This window comes from Podarcis muralis, chromosome 11, assembly GCF_964188315.1.
Source record: "Podarcis muralis chromosome 11, rPodMur119.hap1.1, whole genome shotgun sequence".
Lineage (NCBI taxonomy): Eukaryota > Metazoa > Chordata > Lepidosauria > Squamata > Lacertidae > Podarcis > Podarcis muralis.
This window is the reverse complement of record NC_135665.1, coordinates 29,783,486-29,807,899: the sequence shown is the minus strand read 5'-3', so window position 1 is coordinate 29,807,899 and position 24,414 is coordinate 29,783,486. Positions and strand designations below refer to the sequence as shown.

The 24,414-nt window shown below is 44.9% G+C and overlaps 1 protein-coding gene across 8 annotated transcripts in view; it reads left to right on the top strand.

Annotated features, from left to right (window-relative positions):
* The first annotated feature begins 4,064 nt into the window (after positions 1-4,064).
* CAST (calpastatin) overlaps positions 4,065-24,414 on the top strand; it is a 62,012-nt gene continuing 41,662 nt past the window's right edge. For 2 of the 8 annotated variants that reach the window (XM_077936201.1, XM_077936199.1), the window contains exons 1-3: positions 8,055-8,186; positions 18,107-18,166; positions 22,713-22,779. In XM_077936201.1, the coding sequence (XP_077792327.1) occupies positions 8,179-8,186; positions 18,107-18,166; positions 22,713-22,779 (135 nt within the window). In that variant the 5' untranslated portion in view covers positions 8,055-8,178. Of the gene's footprint in view, positions 4,326-8,037; positions 8,187-18,106; positions 18,167-22,712; positions 22,785-24,414 lie in introns of those variants that run through there. The other 6 variants (XM_028747936.2, XM_028747940.2, XM_028747935.2 and 3 more) reach the window with 6 other exon arrangements.

Below are 24,414 nucleotides of genomic sequence, written 5' to 3'. Positions count from 1 at the left end.
GGGAAATATGAAGGCTATCACTTGACACCAAAATATGTCAAACTTCTCCAGGGAGAGCATTTCAACATCAGGGCTTCACCACTGAAAAGGGTGCAATTTAGGTATAATAATGGGTGTAATCTGGGTATAATAATAATAATGGTTTGCCTTACAAGGTGGATATGATACTGTCTTGCCAGAGTGGTGCATGCTCTAGTTATCTCCCGCTTGGACTACTGCAAGCCCCTCTACTGCAAGCCCCTCTACGTGGGGCTACCTTTGAAGGTGACCCAGAAACTGCAATTAATCCAGAATGCGGCAGCTAGACTGGTGACTGGGAGTGGCCGCCGGGACCACATAACACCGGTTCTGAGAGGTCTGCATTGGCTCCCAGTATGTTTCCGAACACAATTCAAAGTGTTGGTGCTGACCTTTAAAGCCTTAAACGGCCTCGGTCCTGTATACCTGAAGGAGCGTCTCCACCCCCATCATTCAGCCCGGACACTGAGATCCAGCACCAAGGGCCTTCTGGCGGTTCCCTCATTGTGAGAAGTAAGGTTACAGGGAACCAGGCAGAGGGCCTTCTCGGTAGTGGTGCCTGCCCTGTGGAACGCCCTCCCAGCAGATGTCAAAGCAATAAACAACTATTTTACTTTTAAAAGACAACTGAAAGCAGCCCTCTTTAGGGAAGTTTTTAATGTTTGATGCTGTACTGTTTTTAATATTCAGTTGGAAGCCGCCCAGAGTGGCTGGGGGAACCCAGCCAGATGGGCGGGGTATAAATAATAAATTATTATTATTATTATGTGACACACATTGGAAGCTGCTACAAATGGTACAGGCACCCTCTGCACTCGAGAGACACATTGGGACACATTCGGTGGAGATGGGTTTGTAAAAATAAAATAAAGGCAATATACAATATAGAAAGCCTCTTTATGGAAGTTAGCGGGAAAAGGATAGCTTGCTGCACTTCACAGTTTTGGATTCATATGTGTGGACTTTCTCGTCAGTGCAGGGGCTGCACAAGCCGGTCACCATCCTGTTTCATGCTAGACAAAACTCTCTGGCTCTTGCAATTGAACAATGTGTGCAAAGGGCAGCTACAGCCCTGGCATCTAAACCAGCTATCTTGTGATTTGTGATAGCATGACTGTTGCTATGCAGGCATTATGTTCAGTGCTCTTCATCCTTTTTCCAGGCGCCTTCTCTCTGAATTCTGCAGTGGCCAAGTGGGATTTGTGTCAGCACTGGAACCATATTAGTGTATGTCATATTTGGTGTAATCATCATCATTATTGTGAGCCCCTCCAGACTGACACCCCCCCCCTCCCAAATGTATTCTTCAGCATGTCATTGGAACAATAATAGTGCATTAGTGTGGATTTATATGGGACCATTCATACATCATTATGCTTTATTAGTTGTTCTGCAAGGCCTCTTTGGTGCTACCGCATTATTGCCACTCTTGCACTATAACACAACCAAGGCAATAAAATAAATAAACCAAAACACCTGTGGTTTTTTTTTTTAAAAGAAGGTACATGAAATGAAGCTGCAGGTCTGCCGCAAAACATTTGCAGGTGCAAAAAGAAATGAAAATGGCACAATAAAAAGGATATCTGGAGGGACCTTGTGTTTAACCATGCCTAAAGTGGGAATTGCTTGGGCTCACTTTCCATATTAGTGGTGAAATTCTGGGCTAAGTACTTAGTTAAGGCACAGATGGCATAGTCAAGGCACAAGGGCAATTTAAACACTCAAAAGCAAATAAATGTGTAATCAAGCAATTCCGGCTCTCGTCAGCTAACATTTTAATGCCACACCATGTTGTGAGGAAGTAAAAAGATCAGAATCCTACCACCAGTTTCATAGGTGGATCCATTAGCGAGTACGATATTTTAATCTCACAGATGATTTAATGCTGTAGGCTCACATTTCCATGGTTTATTAGGTTTATATCTGGACAGATTTGTACATTTCACTTTCTTTTACTAGCAGCTTATTAGCTTATTTATTTATTTACGCCCAAGTTCAAACTATTTTGGCAACAGTACTGAAATTTTCTAAACAAGCATACATTTGGGTTGAAATTGAAATTGCACTTAAAGCACAATCCTACGCATGTCTACTCAGGAGCAAGTCCCACTAGGTTCAACAGGGCTTATTCCCAGGTGTGTACACTAAGATTTCGGCCCTTTCTTCTTATATTCTTCCTTCACTGTGGTGGCATACACAGGACTTCACTCCCAGACCCTCCAAGTGCCCCTATTTTCCAGAGATAGCCCCAGATTTACAGAAGCCATCCCGGTTTCTGATTTGACCCCAGAATATCCCGCTTTTCCTTAGGGCGCCCCTATTTGCATCAGAGAAATGTTGGAGGGTATGGAGTTATGTGAACCCCCGAGCCAAGGAGAAAACTAACTATACAACCTTCAGAAGGTGCAGCCCTGCATAGGGAAGTTTTATAAATGTTTAATTTATGCTCCATCTGGTATGCAGGCTGAGACCCTACCTGCCTGCAGACTGTTTTGCCTGAGTGGTGCATGCTCTAGTTACCGTATCTCCCTCTTGGACTACTGCAATGCACTCTGCGTGGGGCTACCTTTGAAGGTGACCCGGAAACTGCAATTAATCCAGAGTGCGGCAGCTAGACTGGTGACTGGGAGTGGCCACCGAGACCATATCTGCATTGGCTCCCAGTACGTTTCTGAGCACAATTCAAAGTGTTGGTGCTGACCTTTAAAGCCCTAAAGGGTCTGGGTCCTGTATACCTGAAGGAGCATCTCCACCTCCATCATTCAGCCCAGACACTGAGATCCAGAGCCAAGGACCTTCTGGCGGTTCCCTCATTGCAAGAAGTGAGGTTACAGGGAACCAGGCCTTCTTGGTAGTGGCACCTACCCTGTGGACTGCCTTCCCAGCAGATGTCGAGGCAATAAGCAACTAACTTACTTTTAAAAGACATCTGAAGGCGGCCCTGTTTAGGGAAGTTTTTAATGTTTGATGCTGTATTGTGTTTTAATATTCGGTTGGAAGCTGTCCAGAGTGGCTGGGGAAACCCAGCCAGATGGGTGGGGTATTATTATTAATTATCCCAGTCAGATTGGTGGGGTATAAATAATAAAATTATGATGATGATGAAATAGGACACCCCTATTTTTATCAGAGAAATGTTGGAGGGTATGCACTCCCCTATCGAGGCACCGATCTGGTCCAGACTTGTGTGCCTTCAGGAAGCAGTGGTTTCCTATATTTGTGCAAACATATCTGGTAGGTTTTATTCTGCTGAAAAATATTAAGCTTCTGGTGGGCGAGGCACATTTTTATCTTGCTTGAACTGAGCCAAGTCTTATCATGTAGGAGGAGGAGGAGACTGGCTGGGCTAGAAGTTCAACCCCCAGATGTTTTGGCCTATGATTTCCATCTTCTGGGCTCCTTGAAAGTTGCTTTGCAGTTTGTTACCATTGCCCCTTTCAAGAAGTGGCCGGGGAACATTCCTGTTCTTTTTTCTTTTCTTACAAAAAAAATGTTTTTATTAAAGATTTCTTAGTTTACAAAAATAAGTGCCTTGTCTCTTTTTTCAACTTGCGTTTTCTACAGATTAGTTTCGTTTGCTGCGAGACATTAGCGTTACATACAGTGTTCGGTTAGGTAGAAAAGGGGGGAGAATGAACAAACTAGGGAGCACCCAAATGCTCTGGCTAATACACCACCATTTACATGCCCTCTTAAACAATCCAGTAGTAAAATCAGCAGCAACTAGGCCCTCGACAGCCTTCGACCTTTCCGGTTTTGAGGCTGAGGCTTCGTCTTTGCCTGCCAGAAACAAAGCCTCTCCAAAGTAGCAAGAAAGTGGGGTCGTCTTCTTCCTCGCTCAGCGCCCCGTCTGCCTGAGAGAACTGCGCTCAGTTCAAACAAGATAAAAATGTAGCCTCGCCCAGCCGGGTCAGGAGTCTCAGCTGAACGTCTTAGCCAGCGAACGAAACAAAACAAACTCGCCACCGAGTCTCTTTTGTCGAGCCTCGCTCCCCTCCCTTCTCCACAAACAACCGAAGCCGAGAGCTCTTTTTCGGCTGCTTGTTGCTAAAGCGGCGGCTGCAGGAAGAGGAGGGACCTAGCGGTGCCTGGCTTTTGGCACCACCGGGGGGGGGGGTGGCCGTCGGAAAAGCTGCTTCATAGCCGCCCGGACCCTGCCCGCTTCGCTCGCCTTCCCTCTGGCGGGAGTTGTTATTGCCTCGTCCTCGCGCCACAGAGGACGTGAGGGGGGGAAACTCCTGACCCGGCCTGTCAACATGTCCCAGCCGCAGAAAGGCAAGAAAACTCCCGCCAAAGAAGGCAGATCCGTAAGTAGCGGCGCGGGCGGAGAGGAAGGCGAGCGAGCGAGCGAGCGGACGGCCTGGGAGCGAGTCTGTCAGACGAAGTTCCCAGTGGTTGTTTTTATTGGTGTGGGTTTTTTTGCCGCGGGGCAAGAGGCTGAGGGAGAGAAGCGGGCTGGGGGGGCCTGAGGAATGTGCCCCCCGGCGCCCTGTGGGGCTGAGGCAGAAGGAGAGGAGACAAGCGAGAACAGTGGGTGGGGCTGGGTGGGGCGAGGGCAGCGGCGCAAGTGAGGGAGCTTTGTACGCGCGCGCAAGGTTGGCGCAACCGGCCCGTTGCCCCTTCAGACGCAGCCCCTGAGGGAGAGGGTAGGCAGGGAGTCTGCCCCACACTCGCCCCCAGGAACATGGCAGTCCTGAGAGAAGGTGACAGTTCCCCTCCTTCCTTGTGGGGCGTATTTCGGAGAGGGCCGCCCACCGACAGACGGCTAACTTTCTCGCTCCAGCCCCGGGAAGAGACGCAACGCGTGTCTTATCTGCGCGTCTCGGCTCGGGACTAGAGGTCCGGGCAGAGCTCGGCAGAGTTGTCCCCCGCGAGGGATTGTGGGGAGGGAGACTGGCGGAGCGAGCGAGCGAGCGGTCTTCCTCCCCGTCGTATCATGGCGGGTGGAGATTAAAGCTCAGGGCGCCTCCCTTAGGCTCTGGGTGTGTGAGGCTCGCTCGGTGACTAACCATTTCTGGACAAATTCCAGAGGGGGTAGCCCTTGTTTGTCTGTTGAGGCGGTGACAATGGCTGTATTGTGCCATTTTTTAAATATATAAAATAAAAAAGGAACAATTCGGTTCCAGTCCCTGAAAGTTTATGCCACACCAAAATGTTAGTCTTAAAAATGGCACAAGATGTGCTGGTTCTTCTCTGCAGTTGGTAAACTGAAGGGGTCAGACTTGCCCCCAGGCCCTGCTTTCTGATTTGGAAGTCTTGCCTACTAATCCCAGGAGCAAGTGGGTTGCCTCTGGCTGCTCTATTGGGAGGCACTCTGTATGTGCTCAGAGGCATTTGTCGTCAGCATAATCATGTGTTCCAGGACCAAACATGGGCCCTGAAAATGTGTTGCTGGCTGTAAGCAAGCTCAGTTGGTAGAGCGTAAGACTCTTAACCTCCGGGTTGTGGGTTCGAATCCCACGTTGGGTGAAAGAGTCCTGTATTGCAGGGAGTTAGATGATCCTTGTGGTCCCAACTCTACAAATCTATGATGGGTGATGTAAGCAGCTTTCTAGGATCCCTCCAGACCGTATGTATTTTGCATTCAAGCACATTCAAGAGATTCAGACATCATAATGTGAAATTTAAGTTGTGGCAATTAAAGTAGATTGAATGTCCCCATTGTCTTAGTGCAACAAAAGTACTATTAAAAAAGAAGTTTCTGAGGTTAGGAAACTGATAAGGTACTACATTGAACTGAACTGAAAGGAAATGTGTCGAATTATTAACAGGAAGAAATCCTCCACAAGCAAATCAGGATGGATGTTCATTACTCTGAAACCTCTGCACAAACAAATCAGAATGAATGCTCAATAAAAAAACCTGGTATAGTCCAAGTGCCACAAAAGTTTTGTGAAAGCAGATCAGGGAGAACGTTCAATAAATAAGTGATCTGGAGGAGTCCCTAGAGTGGGAGATACAGCAATCCAATTGAGACCTAAGGAGTTGGGGCAAGAGATTGTCCAGGGCATTTTCTCCAAGAAATAAGGGGAAATGATATCTCTTGGGCAATAACTCTTCACTTTCAAAACAACCAGGGAGACAAAGTTTAGAGCTGCTCCTCCTATAACCAAAGAAGGGCTGTAGCTCAGGGGTAGAACATTTGGCTTTGCATGTAGAACAGGCATAGGCCAACTCGACCCTCCAGATGTTTTGGGACTACAACTCCCATGATCCCTAGCTAACAGGACCAGTGGTCAGGGATGATGGGAATTGTAGTCCCCAAACATCTGGAGGGCCGAGTTGGCCTATGCCTGATGTAGAAGGTTCCAGGTTCAATCCCTAGGTAGCATTGGTTAAGACCCTGAAGAGGTTCTGCCAACAGTGCTGAGCTGCATGGACCAATGGTCTGAGTCAGAGCCTGCTTAGAACATTATTGTTAAGGCAAGCCTATTCAGACAAGCTGATGTTCTTCAATCTTTTTTTTAACCTTATTTTTAATTATTTTAAAACTCTTCTAATGGTCTTTAACTGTGTTTATTTATAATTGTATTATTTCTTGTAAACCACCTAGTGGCTTTATTGCAATCAAGTCGCACATAAATTCTGTTAAATAACTTTTTTTTTAGAAAAATAAGCAAGGCAGCTGCTTGTGTTTCTGTAGAACAGCAGATGGCAGCCTGGGGTAGCTCAGTTCAGTGTTTAATTTGAGACCAGTGTCTAAAGCCACAGCTCAGTCCCAGCCCTTCCCTGTCTGCAATAAAGCCAATCCTCAGCATTCCCTGTCTCTGCCAACTTTCCCCGGTGACCAAGTCAGCTACCGAGTTCTGCAGTTGCCAGCTGGTGTGAACAACCCTTCTCTTTCTCATAATGCCCCCTCCTTCATTTTGTCCATATTATTAGTTGCAATTCCTCCCTTACCCCGTGGGTTGGTGGGTGGAATAAAGCACTTGGGGACAATGTTGCAGTGAGGTTAAACCCAACCTACTCTAGAGTAAGTGACCTGCCCCTTCCCCCTCAAAGAGGAACTGAATGATATAAAAACTCTCCCTCCACACACAAAAAGCATTTCATTTACCTCTGACCATGGACTTAGCCAGGATTTATTGGGGGGGGGGGCAGGATTTATGTTAGAGGGGACAGAACCGATCTTTCTTTAAGTATTTTTATTATTGATTTTTTATTTGATTATTGATTTGGGGGAGGGCAGATGCCCCCCCACTCCCCTGGCTACACTCATGCGTCTGGCCATGTGCAGAGTGCCTTTCCTTAGTTGTGGGCTGCCAACATCATCCCATCCAACTGGGAAACAGAATAGGGGAAGCTCTCCCTGGTAGTTGTAGGAGAAAAGGACAGAGCCATTGCCTTCCTCCTGAAAGAAATCGGTTTGGGGAACAGAAAACTTTGGGACCTGCCTGCCCACTATGAATTAGGCCGGGGGGGGGCATGAAATCCTACCTCAAGCCACACTCAACATTTACAGTTCACACCATGCATTGAAAGTGCCCACTCCCAAAATTTCGGGATCTGTAGCTTACAACTACAAACTACAGTTCCTGTGATTTGGGGATGGGTGCTTCAAATGTATGGTGTGATTTGGTCTGTTTGGCTCTCTGTACAGTACTTCTGCTTCGTTTTATTTGGCATCTGTTGCTACATTTTCTCGTGTTTAAATGTGAATAAATATCTATTATTGCGGGGAGGGGGAAGGGATGTATGGTTTGTACTTAGCCCAGGGCTCAGGGCAGCACCAGGGAGGTCCCACTACAGGTTCTGTACCCTGAAGGCAAAAAGAGCTCGCCCTTGCTCGTCACGAGCGCAGATCTTCCCTCTCCCCCCGGAACTTATGCGCTCCAAGCCCGCTGTGGGTTAACTTTGTGCCACTGCCGCCAAACCCAAAGGAGCAGCCGCAACAGGCGCAAGCACCCCCACCCCACCCCCGCCTCGCCCTTTCTGGCTTCACCGCCTGTGGAGGGGCGGGGCCGATGGCAACAAGGGCCAGGCCACGCCCCCTTTCCCCCCTCCGCCAACCTGCCCCGCCCTAGTAGAGGAAGCAATGCAATCCAGCCACTCGTAGCTGAGTTTGTGAGCGCGCAGTTGGTGCTACTGAAGCTGAAGTTTGGAGGGATCGATCGGAGAGGAGGAAGCAGGAACCCAGGATGGCTTTTGCAAGCTGGTGGTATGCGACGGTAAATAAGAGGGATGTCCTGTGATTGTTTGCTGTGGGTTTTGTGCTGTTTCTTTTTGGTCTTCACGCTGCTGCCTGTGTATAGATCTTGTCAGGGAGTGTCAGTCATCACGGGCAATTGTGTAGATAAAGGGTGAATGGAGGGGAAAGCTCAGCTGGAGAGCTTAAGTGCACACCTATGCGCAGGTTACGCCAGGTATGCGTTTTCCCACAGAACAGGAAACTTCGCCCACTTATGGTATGCGGAGGAGAGTAGCTCGCAGGATTCCATTGCAGCATTTTTCACTTTAAAACGTGGGGAGCTTTTGGGGCCTCACAACAGAGGGAAAGTGGAAGTGGTTCGGAAGACCTGTGGAATAAATCTTTTGTGCATGGTTGTTGTTGTTTTGCCTGGAATGTAATAAAGTAGACCATGGACAATTTGTTTGTAGTACAATACTTCCTCATGCTTGTCAAGAATGATCTGTTGGCACTCATGACATTGGATGGTTTGAGAGAATGGCATATGAATCTTTTAGGAAATTATTGGTAGATTTGGGGGTTTTAATGTGTGCTAATATTGTGACAAGGGACGCGGGTGGCGCTGTGGGTTAAAGCCTCAGTGCCTAGGACTTGCTGATCGTAAGGTCGGCGGTTCGAATCCCCGTGGCGGGGTGCGCTCCCGTTGCTCGGTCCCAGCGCCTGCCAACCTAGCAGTTCGAAAGCACCCCCGGGTGCAAGTAGATAAATAGGGACCGCTTACTGGCGGGAAGGTAAACGGCATTTCCGTGTGCGGCTCTGGCTCGCCAGATGCAGCTTGTCACACTGGCCATGTGACCCGGAAGTGTCTCTGGACAGCGCTGGCCCCCGGCCTCTAGAGCAGTGTTTCCCAACCACTGTTCCGCGGCACACTAGTGTGCCGCGAGATGTTGCCTGGTGTGCCGCGGGAAAAATTAAAAAATTGAAAGATTTTTTTTTTAAGTCAAATTTTCGATTGGGGCGCCATCACTAGATGACCCCTGGGGTTCCCTCCCTCCCTCCCGCTCTGTGCCTCCCTCCTCCTCCTCCTCCGGGGAGGCCCTTCCTGGCTCTCGGCCAAGGCTTGGCGGCTGCCACTCACTCACTCGCTCGCCCACCCGTCCCTCCATCCCTGCACCCGGCCTCTCCCCCTCCGTCCCCGGCGCGGGGGCTGCCGGGATCCGTAGTCCCCTCGCCCTTGGGCTCCGCGCCCGCGCGGGGTGCGCGAACTACGTTTCCCAGCGTGGCCTGGCGGGCCGGGCGTTTTGTTTGAAGCGCTCTTCTCCCGGCCATGGAATGAGTGCAGCGGCGGCGGCCGGGCGGGCAGGGGCTCTTCCGCGCAGACCCCACGCAGCCTGCCTGCGCCCCCCGGAGATCGGGCGGCAGGATGGAGCCCGGGGATCCCCGCGGAGGCAGAGCGGCAGAGGCGGAGGCTGCCCCCCAGGTAGGGCTGCGTCGGGGTTTTTTTATTTTTGCAATGCTGCATCCGCGCCGGAGGGGACGCATCGGACCGCGGGGAGACCCCTTGGCGGGCGTGCAAGGCAATGCATGCGTGCAGGCGTTGCATGGAGTGCAGTGCAATGCAATGGCAACGCGGCGCCCTGCATGCATGCATGCAACTTCCACCGGCGCTCCGGACTTGGCAGGTGAGGGGGGTCCCCAGTGGGCGGCAGAGAGAGCCGGGAGGGCGAAGGGGAGCCGGGGGGGGAGCAGCGCTGCTCCCCGAGCCGAGCCCGGGGGGAAACTTCGGCGTCGTTGCGCCGGGTGTTGGAAGCGGAGGCTGGCGGGGGCCCCTCACCTGCAAAACCTGGTCGCCTCTCATATATTTCGTGCATTGCATTCATCGCCCGCTTTCTCCTCCAAGGAGCTCCCGGGGGCGCGCGTGGTTCTCCCCGTGTTATCCTCGCAACAACAGCCCTGCGAGGTGGGTCAGGCGAGTGGCCCAAGGGAGCACCCAGGGATTGTCCTGGCCAGGTGGGGTGATTTGAACCCTGCTCTCTGCCCGGTCTTTGTCCTCATTTAGCCCCCACATGTGCATGACTGTGCATGACTGAGGTTTTCCCCCCTCGTCTTGGCTATGGTGTGAGTCTGTGCTGTTAATTAATGGGGTTCTGCCTTCGGAGAAGATGAGCCAGCCCTCAAGGAGGTGATTATGTAATTTGCTAGCAATTCATGTCCCTCCCGGCGTGACGCTGCGCGCTGACGTCACGGGGCTGTAATGGTGGTGTGCCTCGAGATTTTTTTCATGAAACAAGTGTGCCTTTGCCCAAAAAAGGTTGGGAAACACTGCTCTAGAGTGAGATGGGCGCACAACCCTAGAGTCTGTCAAGACTGGCCCATATGGGCAGGGGTACCTTTACCTTTTACCTTTAATATTGTGACAAGTCAGGCTTTAATATTCCTTATTATGGAGACTAGACATACAAGCCACAGCTAATTAGAATTAATGACAGGTCTTTTAAGCATGCTATCCTAAGCCCACTTACCTGAGCGTAAATGCCCTTGAATTCAGTTGGATGATGTCCTGAGTAGACATGGTTAGGATTGTAGTGGACCTTTTGGGCTGTATTATTGCAAAGTTTTATAGATCGTTTAAAAAATCAGTTTTCTTCTCCCACCCTCAGTTAGTAATGTTTCTAATTGGAAAAGGAATTTAATTGGGAAAGGTACATTTTTTTGATGCTAAAATGACAGTAGTAGGCTTTACTGCATTATTGGAAAAGAGTTTAGCATTTCACTAAAAAAAAAAAAAAAGTTCCTGGCTTTAAGAGCTTTACTTTTTAATGGTATTTCTGGCTTGAGGGCACCTCCTAAAATAAATCACAACTGTTTGAAGTTTGACAGTTCCCATCACACAAGATCATCTCAAGTAAACCTGCAATTACTAAAAAAGGAAAGAAACCAAAACAGCCATCCCTTCAATTTGCTGACCTTGAAAATTGTAGTGGATAGTTATAAAATTGCAGAAAAGGGGTGGTGGTGGAATAATACACCCTGGGAGATCTGTGGGCAGAAGCAGGTAGCTACATTCATACAGTGATAGTTATCTGGATCCCAGTTGACTGACAGTCTGTCAATGTCTTGATAGAAATGCAGTAGGGCCACTAGACTCAATATAAGGAAATGTGTTGGTATAAATATTCTAAACAAATAGGTATTGCATGTAACTGGTTGTGCGCAGCTGCAGGTGAGTTGCGGCCATATGTAAGAGGCTATAGTGGGGGTTGCTTAGGTTGGAGAACAAAATATGTGCCCAGCATTGGAGCCATAATTGAGAAATAAAAGCGATGGACTGCATTACTCAACACAGATGCATTTGTAGCACAGTTCTTCCTCAGAAGTAAGACCTGTTCAATTCAGTTGGGACTTAATCCCATTTCTGGATCAAGACTGCAGCCCTAACCTCCTTAACCTGGGAGCAAGCCCCAATGAATCCAGTAGGACTTACTTGTGAGTGGACATGTTTAGGATTTGATTACAAGTCCTACTGATTCAGATAATTTGGGATAGGGCTGCAGATTTAGTAACTTTATCAGATTCATGCAAAATATTCAAATACTGATTTCCACAGGGTGTTTTTGGGAGGGTTCCCATGACCCACAAGCTATATCTGGCCCATTGCTTAATTTTATCTGGACTTCGGTTTCCATCTTTGGAAATGCAGAATTGGCCAGCTATCTGCTAGCCCAGTTTGTACTTTCAAATCTCTCCTCAGGTGGTAGGTTGGCCAGCCTCCCTCCTGAGAAAGGATGCATTTGAAAGCAGAGACCAGATTGGCCAACATCTGGCCCAGTTGATGCTTTGAAACATACCGTATTTTTTGCTCTATAAGACTCACTTTTTCCCTCCTAAAAAGTAAGGGGAAATGTGTGTGCGTCTTATGGAGCGAATGCAGGCTGCGCAGCTATCCCAGAAGCCAGAACAACAAGAGGGATTGCTGCTTTCACTGCTCAGCGATCCCTCTTGCTGTTCTGGCTTCTGAGATTCAGAATATTTTTTTTCTCGTTTTCCTCCTCCAAAAACTAGGTGCGTCTTGTGGTCTGGTGTGTCTTATAGAACAAAAAATACGGTACACCAGGCGGCAACTCAGCATTGGACAGCCTCCCACCTGAAGCGAGCTTTGAAAGAAACCTCTGGCTTATAGCATGGGCGTAGCCAGGATTTTTGTTGGGGATGGCAGGCTTTTGTTAGGGGGAGGAAAACCTCAGTTAAGTATTTTTATTGATTTTTATTTAGTGGGGGGCAACTGCCCCTGCCCCCCTCCTTGGCTATACCGATGGCTTATAGCAGGACTGACCCACACATTCAGTTCGGAATGTACTAAGAGGATAGGAAAAAAGGATCCCCCATTGCTAGAGGGAATTGATTAGGATATGCATACTTTTAATTCAATTAATATTAATTTTCTTTCTCAGTTCCTGTTTTATCTTAACATCTGAATCAATTAGCTGCTATTAGCAGGTGTAGATGAAAGGTAGTTGGTATTCTTAATTAGACTTGGGAATTCAAGTAGAAGCATAATGAAGCAGCTGTGGATTGACATATACAGATTGTGCTTATGGGCATGTTGATGGTAAGAACCACCCAGGGAGTCTTTGTGCATAAAAAGAGTTGAACCCAACGCCTCTTGTTAGCTCTAAATTCTCCAGGCAGACAACTGAAGTAAACAATCATTTTTCTTGCATGTTCTGGAGTATTATTTTTTCCAGGAACGCGGTATAAACTTTGGGCTTCTAGTTTTGCAATCAATATGTCTTTAAATGAAACAGTAAGAATACACAGTCCTTTTCAAAACCACACATTATGCATTTGTGTACAGACAAATCTCCAAGGCTTGGCAAAATGTGGCTGGCCTGCTACTGTTCCATAGACTTCCAGTCAACCTCTTTATCTCACTTCTGCCTCAGTTATGAGAAATGACATAACTTGCAAGTTTAGCATCCTGGTACTGTATGTAAAACAAAGGTCTCTTGAGTCCTAACTGGCTACCAGTGATACCACTGAAAACCAAACATTGTGCCAGCAATCCACAGGTAAATCAACACTAAAGTGTCTGGCAAAGCCATCAAAGTCAGGTAATCACGGGCGCTCAAGATTCTATTAAGATCTTGTGCCTAAATCTACTTCAGCAGCATAATGTTAATTGCAGGGACTAAATGTAGGCCAATACAGGGCCATTCCTGCTGGTAGGTAGGGTAGAGTGGCTCTCTCATGTGGCTGATGCTGTGTTTGTATGTCTCACATGGCTGCCCTGCACCTTTCCCCAACCAACCTGTTGCCCTCTAGCATGGTGGAGTATGCTATCCCATTGCCAATCACATTCAAGTGCAGTTGGCACCTCTATACTGAATGAAGACACACCAATGTTGTTTTCATTGGGCAGCATCATAGTCTTGGGATGGCCCTGCTGCTCATATGGTTTGTGTGTTAAACAACCACACATACCAAAAGGGTTGGGACAGATATACACCTGGGCCATTTTGATTGGTTTTAAGTGACTTATTAAATGCAAAAGGGTTAAAATGAACAAGATAAGATACCCTTTTTTTCCAGGGCAGAAGCACCCAAACTCTCATGTTGCATATATAAGAATCTGTGGTTCTCCAGAAGTTGTTGGGCTTCAGCTCTCATCAGTCACAGCCAGCACAGCCAGTGCTAGGGGATGATGGGAACTGGAAGTCAGCAATATTGGAAAGGCCACAGATTCTTCATCTCTCTTATAAACAGGGCAGTCAGATAGCCAACCAGTTGTGTGCTTTTATCAGCAGAGCTTCAAACTGATACCATTTGTGGACTAATACACAGCGATAATTTTCAGAATCTGGAGTATGTGATACTGCACATATGTGCTCATTCACAGCGGATGAAGCACAGCATAACAATTTTTTATTTGCTTCCAGAAACTGGATGCAAATCTCATTGAAATAGCAGGTGTTGTCTTCCTGCATGTTTTGAAGAGGGAAGGCTGCCTAGGTGCCTTGAGTGACCTGATGGGATTTTCTCTTGTGGTTGCAACATTTCCGGCATCCTCTTGTGCAAAGTGCAAGTTACAATTGTATGTATGTATCTTGTGAGCTAAGAACACATTACAGTATCTTGTATTTATAAATTGCTGTGTGTTATATCCTGGCCAAATAGAAACATTGGAGGCTACATAATGGCAAATGTGTGCTGTATCAAATGCCTCAGTATCTGAAAATTATTGCTACATACAAGTCAACAAAGGATGAACTCAGTCATGAAAAAAGTGAAGGACTGGCATGAACAGTTGTGGAAGCACCATACTAATAGCAATGTTTCTTTCTGGTCCACTAAATGCTACAAAATTGCATTTTTGTGCCTTCTGTTAGTTTGCAAGCAACTTTGTAACAACTGCATATTTAACAATACTGCCTTTATTTATTAATATATTTTATAGTTCCTTTTTGATTCCTCCCTCCAAATTTTCCAATCTAACCACAATTTTTTATTTTTTTATTTTTATTTACTGGGGCTGGAAATACAGAAAATAAAATATTTTGTTAGGATCCAGGCCAATATTCTGTAATTAGGCTTCTGTGAACAGGAAACAAATTCATCTATAGGAGTGTATGGGAGAGACATTGATTTCCTCCAGTAGCACTGCTTGTTCTGCTCCAGAGGGCCCCCCAACTCTTTGGAGCAGATTTTTAGGGGGTACAAGTGCCTGAAGGAAGCCCCCCCTGCTTCCATTAGCAGGAACATCGTGTAAGTGGAAACTCTACTTGGGATGCTCCTGTCATCAGAAGCAAATCAGATTTTGTGGAATGAGAAGGCTGTCCATGGACCCGAGTTCTGATAAAGATGTCCAGCTATGTGGGTGAGGTAATACTTTATGTACAGTGTCCATTGACATTTGAACTTTCCTTCATCTCTTGCTGTGGGACACTTCTCTTTCAACACACCTTCAAAGTTGAGTTTGTTTTCCCATTTGGCATCTGTATTGGATTGGAAAGTTATTTTATATATGCAGTTATAGTTTTTGTTGCTTTATACTGTCAAAGTTTTATGTGTAATCTCCCCCCCCCCCCAAGATGCCTCATAGGAAGTGATTTATAAATCTGTTGTTGTTGTTGTTGTTGTTAACATCCCATCACCAGGGAAGTCTTCATGTGTCTGCTCCAAAGATAATAGAAGTCAATGAGAGAAATCTTGAACATGTTCCAAATACATTTTAGCTTCTGTCTTTACGGAGGTCTGTGCCTCCCAGTTTATGAGGCTTACCTTGACTGATCAAGGAGTCAGAGCTGACAGGTGTGGCCATGAAAGAACATGCTTTTATGGCATTTCAGTCTGCTTCATTGAACGCTATTGTTCATGCTTGTGAAGAAAATTGAAAACGCTGTTTACTGGAATGTCGTGTTCAAAAGCTATCCAACTTTAGCCTCTCGAAGTTTTCTTTTGATTTGCTGTGGTTTTACAAGCTAAGAAATTACTTGTACTCCTTAGACTGTTGTTAATAGCTCTCCATTTATTTGGGTATGTTAAGAAAGTGTGGTTCTAGTTAAACATCAGGTACTACTTTTGGTACAGTAATAACATCAATAGCCAGATAAATGTTGGACTTTGGATTTGTGCCGCCGCCTTTGCATTGATTCTCCACCCAAAGAAAATACAGGTTCAAGTTTCAAAATTCTGTGACTGAATGCAGCACATTCCTATAGCTTTATGCTGCTCTTTAGATAGAAATCTTACATTGGTGGGAAAGCTGTGTTACATCTGTGACAATTTATGACTCTTTAGAATTTTTATAGCTGGATCATAGTGATGTAGAATGACTGACTTAGGGCTAGTTCACACATGTATCTCCAGCACTTATTGACTGTAGCGTCATGCAATGACTTGGATTTATGAATGAGCCACCACAGACTCATCACCAATAATAGACCCATCACCTAAGGTTCACTCTAAGTTTATTACTGTCCAATGGAGATAGTTCAGTTGTCTCATTTAGAGGCATCAAATGATAACATATCAAGTGGTGTATATGTGAACAAGCCTCACAAAATAGTTCCTTAAATGAAAAGCTCTCTAGGGAAGCATGGTGCACTGGAAGAGGAAGTGAATATGTTTCACGTAAGAGCCAATGTAGCATTGTGATTATACTGTAAGACTAGTACAAGGAAGACCAAGGTTCAAATTCTGGATCAACCATGATGCTTACTAGACAAGCTTGCCCAAAGTCAGGCAATATATTCCACTGATGTAGTGAGGATAAAGCAGTAGGGAATCATATACACCGTATTGTGCTTGTTGGGTATATATGCAATAAAACAAGATGTAGGGGTATATAGATGCAGCATCAATGGATGGCATAGGTCTTGGATATACCAACTGGAATTCTTGGTTGGATGGGTTTGTGTGCGTGCAGAAGATCAAGTATGTTTATGGCATGATTTCACAAAGTTTTAAAAGTGCTAGTTCAAAAGCAAATGCAAACACCTTGTGAAATATTAATACCTAAAATAGTGTGTGTTATAGAGGCGTACACATGCTGCAAGCTATTTCCTCCTTTTAATTAGAGCATTAGGTGCTGGTTTAGCTGATTAGAGAGTTCAGCACATAATTCCTGAAATGTGTGCTTCACAGGAAAAGCATTCATGCAAGGGGAGATACTATCTCCCGTGGGTTGAAGTCTCCATTATATGCACAGGACTGTTGAAGTGACACAATATAAAGCCCTCTGTGGTTATACGTTTTGTATTATAGAAATGCTGCATCTTATACACTGTATCCTATATCATTCTCAGCACCAGAACAGTTACAGGCAAATACAGTGCAATTTATTTGCAAGATTGCAAATGGTACATGTGTAAAGTGTACAGTACAATTTTTTTGTAGAACTGCAGTTTGTTGGACTGATATAGTAGATTTATTATGGTAGATTATTATGATTGTTTTTGCTGTCAGGTAGCCTCCTTATTCACATGAAGCTACATCACCAAGGATGTGCAATGGGGTAGAGCACCAGCACCTTTCGTTCAGTAGGGATGAGATGAAGAAGAGGTAAAATTGGGGGTGGGGGAGATCCAAGGTTGGCAGCAGAGGCTGTGCTGGTGTGCACACACCACCGGGCTGCTACCAACTTAACTCTTCTTTAATCTTGCTGCCACTGCACCTGTCCCATCCCTCTCCAGGTGAGGAAGCAGCAGTGCCACACGGTGCCTCCCCTGTGCATCACCTCTGGGTCACACAGTGGATGTGCCTGCTGAGTTAGGATGTACATTTCTTGTCAAGCTATGGGCCTGATGATTATCTTAGTGTGTGAGCTGCCTCATACAGGTTAAGAGGACCTTTCAAGTATCCTGGTCCCATGCCATATAAGTCATGAATGGGGAGCCTGAGGTTCTCCAGAAGTTGTTGGGCCTTCAACTTGCATCAGCCTCAACCTGCATGGACAGTGATCAGGGACGATGGGGAGTTGTGGCTCAACAATTTTTGGAGACATACAACTGTCATCATTCCTGACCTCTGGCCATGCAGAACTACAATTCCCCATCATCACTGATGTAAGCCTCTAGGGGTCAAGACCAGTGGTTTGTTCAGTGCCTTCACACCATCCCTGCACTCCTTCCTTTTTGGCACACCATGATTGAATAATTTAAAACTAACTACAGTTTCCTGTTATTTCCCACCTAGGAGACTAGGAGTACCAGGATTTTTAGTGAATTTGGATCTTAAACAAATTAAAAACTGTATTTTCAGATCCTGACTTGTTCAAAACATACTGATCATAGGCTTTGGATTCACATGGTATAGAAAGGGATATTTCTCTGCAAGAAATAGAAGTCCAAAGTTTTAGTGGGTGTGGAGAGAAATAGGTTTGTACTTCATGGGTCACGGCCAATATCTTGGCTGTATCATTTGTTTGCTTTAATTTACCGTTTGTCTTTATGTTTCCTACAGCGTGGGCCTAAAAATGCAAGTGGATCATCGGGAGATAAAAAAGGAGCAGAAGCAGTGGAGGTAACTATAAAGCATTATGTTTTTATTACTAGGATTATGTTACAGTAATGAATTTTGACCAAAATCATTGTGCTAGTCAAGGCAGCTAACAAACTCAAAATGCATAAATAATTCCTATTTTCCTGTGTGCAATGACTTCTAATTGCTATTTTATAAAATGTTTACTGGTGAAGGCTCTCACAACGTACTGTTTGCTTAGATTTCATGCTTTGAAAATATCAACAAGTAATATTGCTTTGTTTGCCATAATTTAGAAGATCAAAAGAGTGATGAAGTGCTACATAAATATTTGCAGCCCAATATCTGTAACTGAACCCAGTTGTAATTTCAATAGTGTGGGAAGGAAACATAGTGTGGGGGAAAGCGAGGAAGCTGAGAGGTACAACAGAGCAAACTGCTTTGTTTAATGATTCCTACCTAGAGCACTGTAACAGGATTCTCTCAGTTCAGAAGAGCAGCAATCTGACATTTCAGCCACACCAGCCATCATGTCACCTAAATCTCTGAGACTTCCTGACTAAATGGCAATTTGCTTGTAACGTGATCTCTTCTGCCTTTCATTAGATAGATGAGTAGATATTGTATTGCCTGAAGAACAAGGGCTGCTGTAATGCATCTCCTCTGACTTTGTCAACTCAATCCTTTCATTGTCTAAGTTTTTTTTTCCAGCTTACCTGCATAAAGCAGGGTGTTGTGCTGTGTTGAATTCTGAGTTCCTGAAGACACAGAAACTGGAAATGCATGAATAACTGTTTATAGACAGTGGGTGGAATTGAATGTAGGGCTATGGCAACATTTCCATCAGTGTAAGCATTTTAGCTTGCCGAGCAGAAATCCCATTGCACGATTGGAAGTCCTTGTGTGGACTTTTGTTGGCAGTACTCATTAGCTGAGTCCGGCGTAAATAGGTTCTATGTTTCCAGCTAAGTCATGCTCACAGTAGACCTGCAAGCCCACTAATTTCAATGGTTCTACCCAGTGTACGACTTAGGTGGATATGACTATTATGTTGGCATATCATGGATCAGCCATTGTATTGTACTTTCAAAGAAGAAAATCCTGAGAGCTTAATTATGAAAACAACTTGACACACTTGCATTTCCATTGTATTGAACATACATAAGTATAAGAAAGTTATCAAACATTACTAGGAATCATTACTGGCCCCAGTCCAGGGAGGAGAGACAACAGTAAGAGGCTACACAGCCACTGGAGACCTTCCACTCCCTGCTCTAAGTTGAGATTAGTGTTCTCGGTTAAGGAATGGGCACATTCAGCATCTTTCTAACTTAGCCATTTCTGTCTACCTTTTCTATCTCCTCATTCTGCAGTGGATAATCCACTGGTAGGTGGTATGTGCACAGAGTAGCATTAATATACATGCACTGTAGATACTTCCTTTTCTGAGTCAAGTTTGGAATGCTTTGCCTTGTACGTTGCTTACTTTCAAGGAGGAGTTGGGCACTATCTACTTGTCTGAATAACATTGGCAGTGCTATGTTTTTGCCTCCTGAACCAATCTTCCCTGCTTCATGCCAATTTTTACTCCTTGATTTGGAAACTGCACAATTTGTGGTAATGGTGGTGGGAGTAAAAGGGCAAAACAATTCTGGTTGGAACATTTCTATTCCAGGGCCCTTGCTGAAAGGCCAGCATGAGTGCTCCTATTTCAAAAGAAGTTTGAGCCCAATTCTTCTAGGAAGGTGTGCAATCATAATATTATTTCTATGCAATTTGCTATTCCCTTAAAATGTCAAACTTTGAATGAATGACTAGCATCCCAAGCTAACATTTACAGGCAGGAGTGCCAGCTTGGCTCTGAGACTGTGCGTGCCCGGGGCCGTGGGTGCCATGCAGTGTGCATGGCCCTGGCACTGAAATTTCTGGGTGCCCAGCCTCTTCATGGGGAATTTTGTGGGTGTTCGGGCACCCAGGTCCCCAGGGAGCTGGCACCTATGTTTGCAGGGTTATGTATCCATGGCATCACTCTCAGCAGTCTCCTGAACAGGGCAACTGGTTCAGCCTGTATGTTTCACTGGCCTGGCATCTTCCCCTCATACTCCCAAAATTGGCTAAATTCTACCCCATTACTAAATTTAGGATTATGGGGAGTCTGCCCCCCCCAAATCATAACAGTATTATAGCAGTTAATATACCACCTTTCAGTAGAAATGCACAGAGTGGCTTGCATAAGAGATGTCTTTTTGGAGTTAGCATCTGTTGGTTATCAGACAGTTAGTTTATTTTGTTTATATCCCAGCTTTTCATCCAAGGAACTCAAGGTTGCCTACATGGATCTATCTCCTCATTTAATTCCAACCGCCCTGTGTGGTAGGTTAGGTTGAGACCTTGACTGGCCCAAGGTTACCCAGCGAGCTTCATATTGTTGTGGCACCATCCATCACATCATTAATAGACACAGTCCTCAAATTGATCATTAACTGTAAGATGCTAGGAGAATGGGTGCTACATCGTTTCTGTGACGCTGTTTGTAGTGTGTTAGATGTTTTTTTCTGATATATGCAATCTTACAGGGAAGTCAGTGCAGCAATGAATTTTTATATATCTAAATAATTTATGTAATGCATAGTATATGGTCCAGCCAATGCTAAACACTTGTAAGCTGGGAATGACTACCTGCACTGGTTAAAGAGATCATTAATGCCTCTTTGAGGGAGTGGTGCTATCTTTACTGAAGGAGGCCATGGGTGATGTGCTGTCTACAGTCTCATTTGACCAGAGCAGCTTGGAAAATCTCCAATTCTGATTGGAAGCACAAGTCACGGACATGTGTCAGCTGTTTTTGTTACACTCTAAAACATCATCTGGGATGTTTGATGTTGTTACAGTGTTAGTATATTATTTACTATTATTGGGAAAAGCTCCAAGCATTGCTGGGTTAAGTAGATTTCTTAAGGCTGTTTCACACTAGGTTTGGATGGAAATTGTTTGGGAGGTATTATTATTATTAATACCCCACCCATCTGGCTGGGTTTCCTGGGCCATTCTGGGAGGCTTACAGCATATCTAAAAACATAAAACATCAAGCATTAAAAACTTCCTGATACAGGTTTGCCTTGTTATTAATTTGATTTATTCACCCTAAGGTCCCAGGATGGGTCACAGCAGTTTGAAATAGAACATTAAAAACAATTTAAAGCAACTTACAACCACAAAAATAGGGTGTGTCTTAAAAATATGCATCTTAAGGAGACTCTTCATGAGCTAGGCAACAGTGTGAATATCATGGAAATGTTTGGAGAAGGGAGACACTGTGTGTTAACTTGACACCCAGTGTGAAAAACCACCAGCTCAGCCTGGTCTCATTGACATGTTTGAGTTCTTGAATGAGATAGTAATTAAGTGACTCCAAGGTTTTCATGCAGGTTGGATGAGAGTGGGAGAGAAGGGTTTAAAAAATATTGTGACCAGAGGATAAATTGCCTACATGTGTGTCTGCAGATCTGCCTGCCTGTTTTCATATTAAGATGCTGGAACTTTGACAGAGAAGGGCAATTAATTAATTATGTTTGCATTGATTTTTTGCACCATTCTTAGTTTTCATCTTTCAATCCATCCTGTGTTATTAATATAGGAGAAAATATGTATTTATAATAAAAGGCTAAAAGCCAGGAGAAGCTCCTTGTACTTGATTGTCAAGGCAATGTCCTGTTTATAGAGACCTACTTATTTATAGAGCTGGCCCATTTGAGAACATTTCACGTGTAGTATTAACAGTGGTGCACTTTCGGTTTTCTGTGCCCCCCCACCACTTGTGCTCCATTCTACGTCACCCTAAAACTGCCTCTGGTATCAACTATTATTTGCCATGATGGCAGGCATCATTTGCTGATGCAATCATTTCCCCTTTAGTTGTAAATTGGAAACCTGCTTCCAACCATGGTTTTCAATCCATCACCAGAAGTCCCTGCCATGGTTTGCTGATTTTTTCCAATTATGACAAACTCTTGATTAATACTGAGAAGGAAATTGAAAGGGGAAGACATAGCTCGTTCACAGTCTTGAATTGAGTCTGTGCACCAGACTCTAAGCTGACTATATGGTGAGCAGAGCACAGATTTTTGCATCCCTTCCCAGGGAAAGTCTTTATCCAGGATAACAGCAGAGTTGTTATTCAGGAAGGGACATAGCTCAGTGGTAGAGTGTCTGCTTTGCATGCAGAAGGTCCAATGTTCAATCCCTAGTATCTCCTGGTAGGACTGGGAATGTGCCCTGCCTGGAGAGTCACTGCCAGTTGGTGTAGTGATACTTAACTAGAAGGACCAATGGTCTGATTCAGTTTAAGGCAGTTTTCTATGTTCCTATTTATATTCATACTTTCACATGATACCCAATGATTGCTAGTGAGTGAATTAAAGTAATTGCGCTTTAGTAAAATGCTGACTGCAAATCAGTACATCATCAACATGGCAAGAAAAAAAGCTCTGAAAACAGGATGCAACATCTATCTTTATTGAAGATTTTCCCTACAGCATTAGTGTTTTACTTTTAAATTAATATTTCAATTTTTTTTTTGGTCTTGTAGAAGAAACCTGAAAGTGCTAGCCTTGCCGAATCTCCTAAAACACAAACAAGTGGGACATCTTCCATCAGTAAGGTAACTTGAGTGGTTATAGAACTGTTCGTCATATTCCTGGAAGCATGACCGGCAAATGCTTTACTAATTATCTAATCTTGAATGTTTATGCTGGTGTCATCTGTCTTTAAATTGACTGTGGGTTCTTATATTGTTGACAGATTGTTGGAAGCTGCCTTTGGAGGGTTTGAACCTAAAATGTGGCTCATTCATATTTTAAATTAATAATATAGATGAGTGGTATATCAGTCAACTGAAACTTCAATGTTGTCAGTGATTCAGCCACTTTAAGTGCGTTTTAAGGCTATGTGCATTGGATTCATATGAATCCTGAAGTGTAATGAAATGCCTCAGAGGGATCGTCTGCCTCCCTGAGGTGAATCAGGATCTGTACAAGTCAATCCAACGATGATTTAAAAATGCTGTAGTCAAGTTACTAAAATCAGTGCCCTGTTCAACAGAATGAGTAGGAGGGCCTTGTGGATATTTGGCATATCAGAGGCAAAGCAGAATCTCTGGAAGGGAGCACAGAAGCTAAAACAGTGGCCCCTGAAGTGAGTTGTGATGCCTTGACAATACAGGTGTCACCCCTCCCCCACTCCCCACAAAAGGCTGCAGACAGGCTTCTGCTGAAACCAAAAGTAATGTCTCTTAAATTTGCCATAATGATGGTGAAGCAATGGGAGAAGGGCGAGCAAACACCAGAGTGGAGATTTTCTGTCAAATTGCCCATGAAACACTAGAGAAGATTAAGCAAGTCTTTTTTTCTTTTTCTTTTTTACCCCTTCCAAAACTGTAACGGCTGTCCCTGTGGGAAAATGACAAATTACAGAATGATGTCTGCCGTGAGGATTTATGCCTCTGGAAGGTGTGACCTTACCTGCAAATTTCATCAAAATTCACCCCAAAATAAAAAGGGTTTTAGACATTTCCTTAAAAAATAAAATAAATCAAAGGTATCTAGCACAAAAGTGCCTTGATCTATCTGTCTGTAACTTGGTAGGCTTTATTGACTCTGGAGGGGGAAATATGCCTGCAGATTTAATGCATGCATGTCAGAAGAAAAAAATGGTTATAACCATTGCTGAATTTCCCAATAGCAAAGTGGCCAGCAGGTTGGGAGACAGCGTGGACTTGGACAGACCCTGAGATGAATCGGGCACCTAGAAAGTGCTTTGACGAAAGCTCCAAATCAGGGTCCAAATGAAATCATGTGGTTGACATACACCAATATTGCGTACATGTATAAAATATCTGAATGAAAACTGCAGACTTTAGTGTTAAATTTTGAGGTGCTACGATGGGTTCTGGGTATTTCACAGCACTGTGAGGAAGCTAGCATCATGTTAATCCCTTGAAAATGTCCTGCATTGAGATCATGCATGCATGTGAAGCTATGTTTTACCAACTGGTTTCCAGGCACAGTTCAAAGCCTTGGTAGTAAGCCTCCTCCCATGTCTGCTTACCTGTTCACTAAACTCAAGGAGGAAGGTCATAGTGGAAGCACTGTTGGGTGGGCCAAGGAAGGTGGCTTTCTCAGTGACTGCACCAGCATTGTAGAATGGTTTGCCCAATGAGGTTCAAATGGCCTCCTTCTGAGTGTTTTCTTGTAATTTATGAAGACTTTTTTAATTTGCCAGAATGAAGTGAT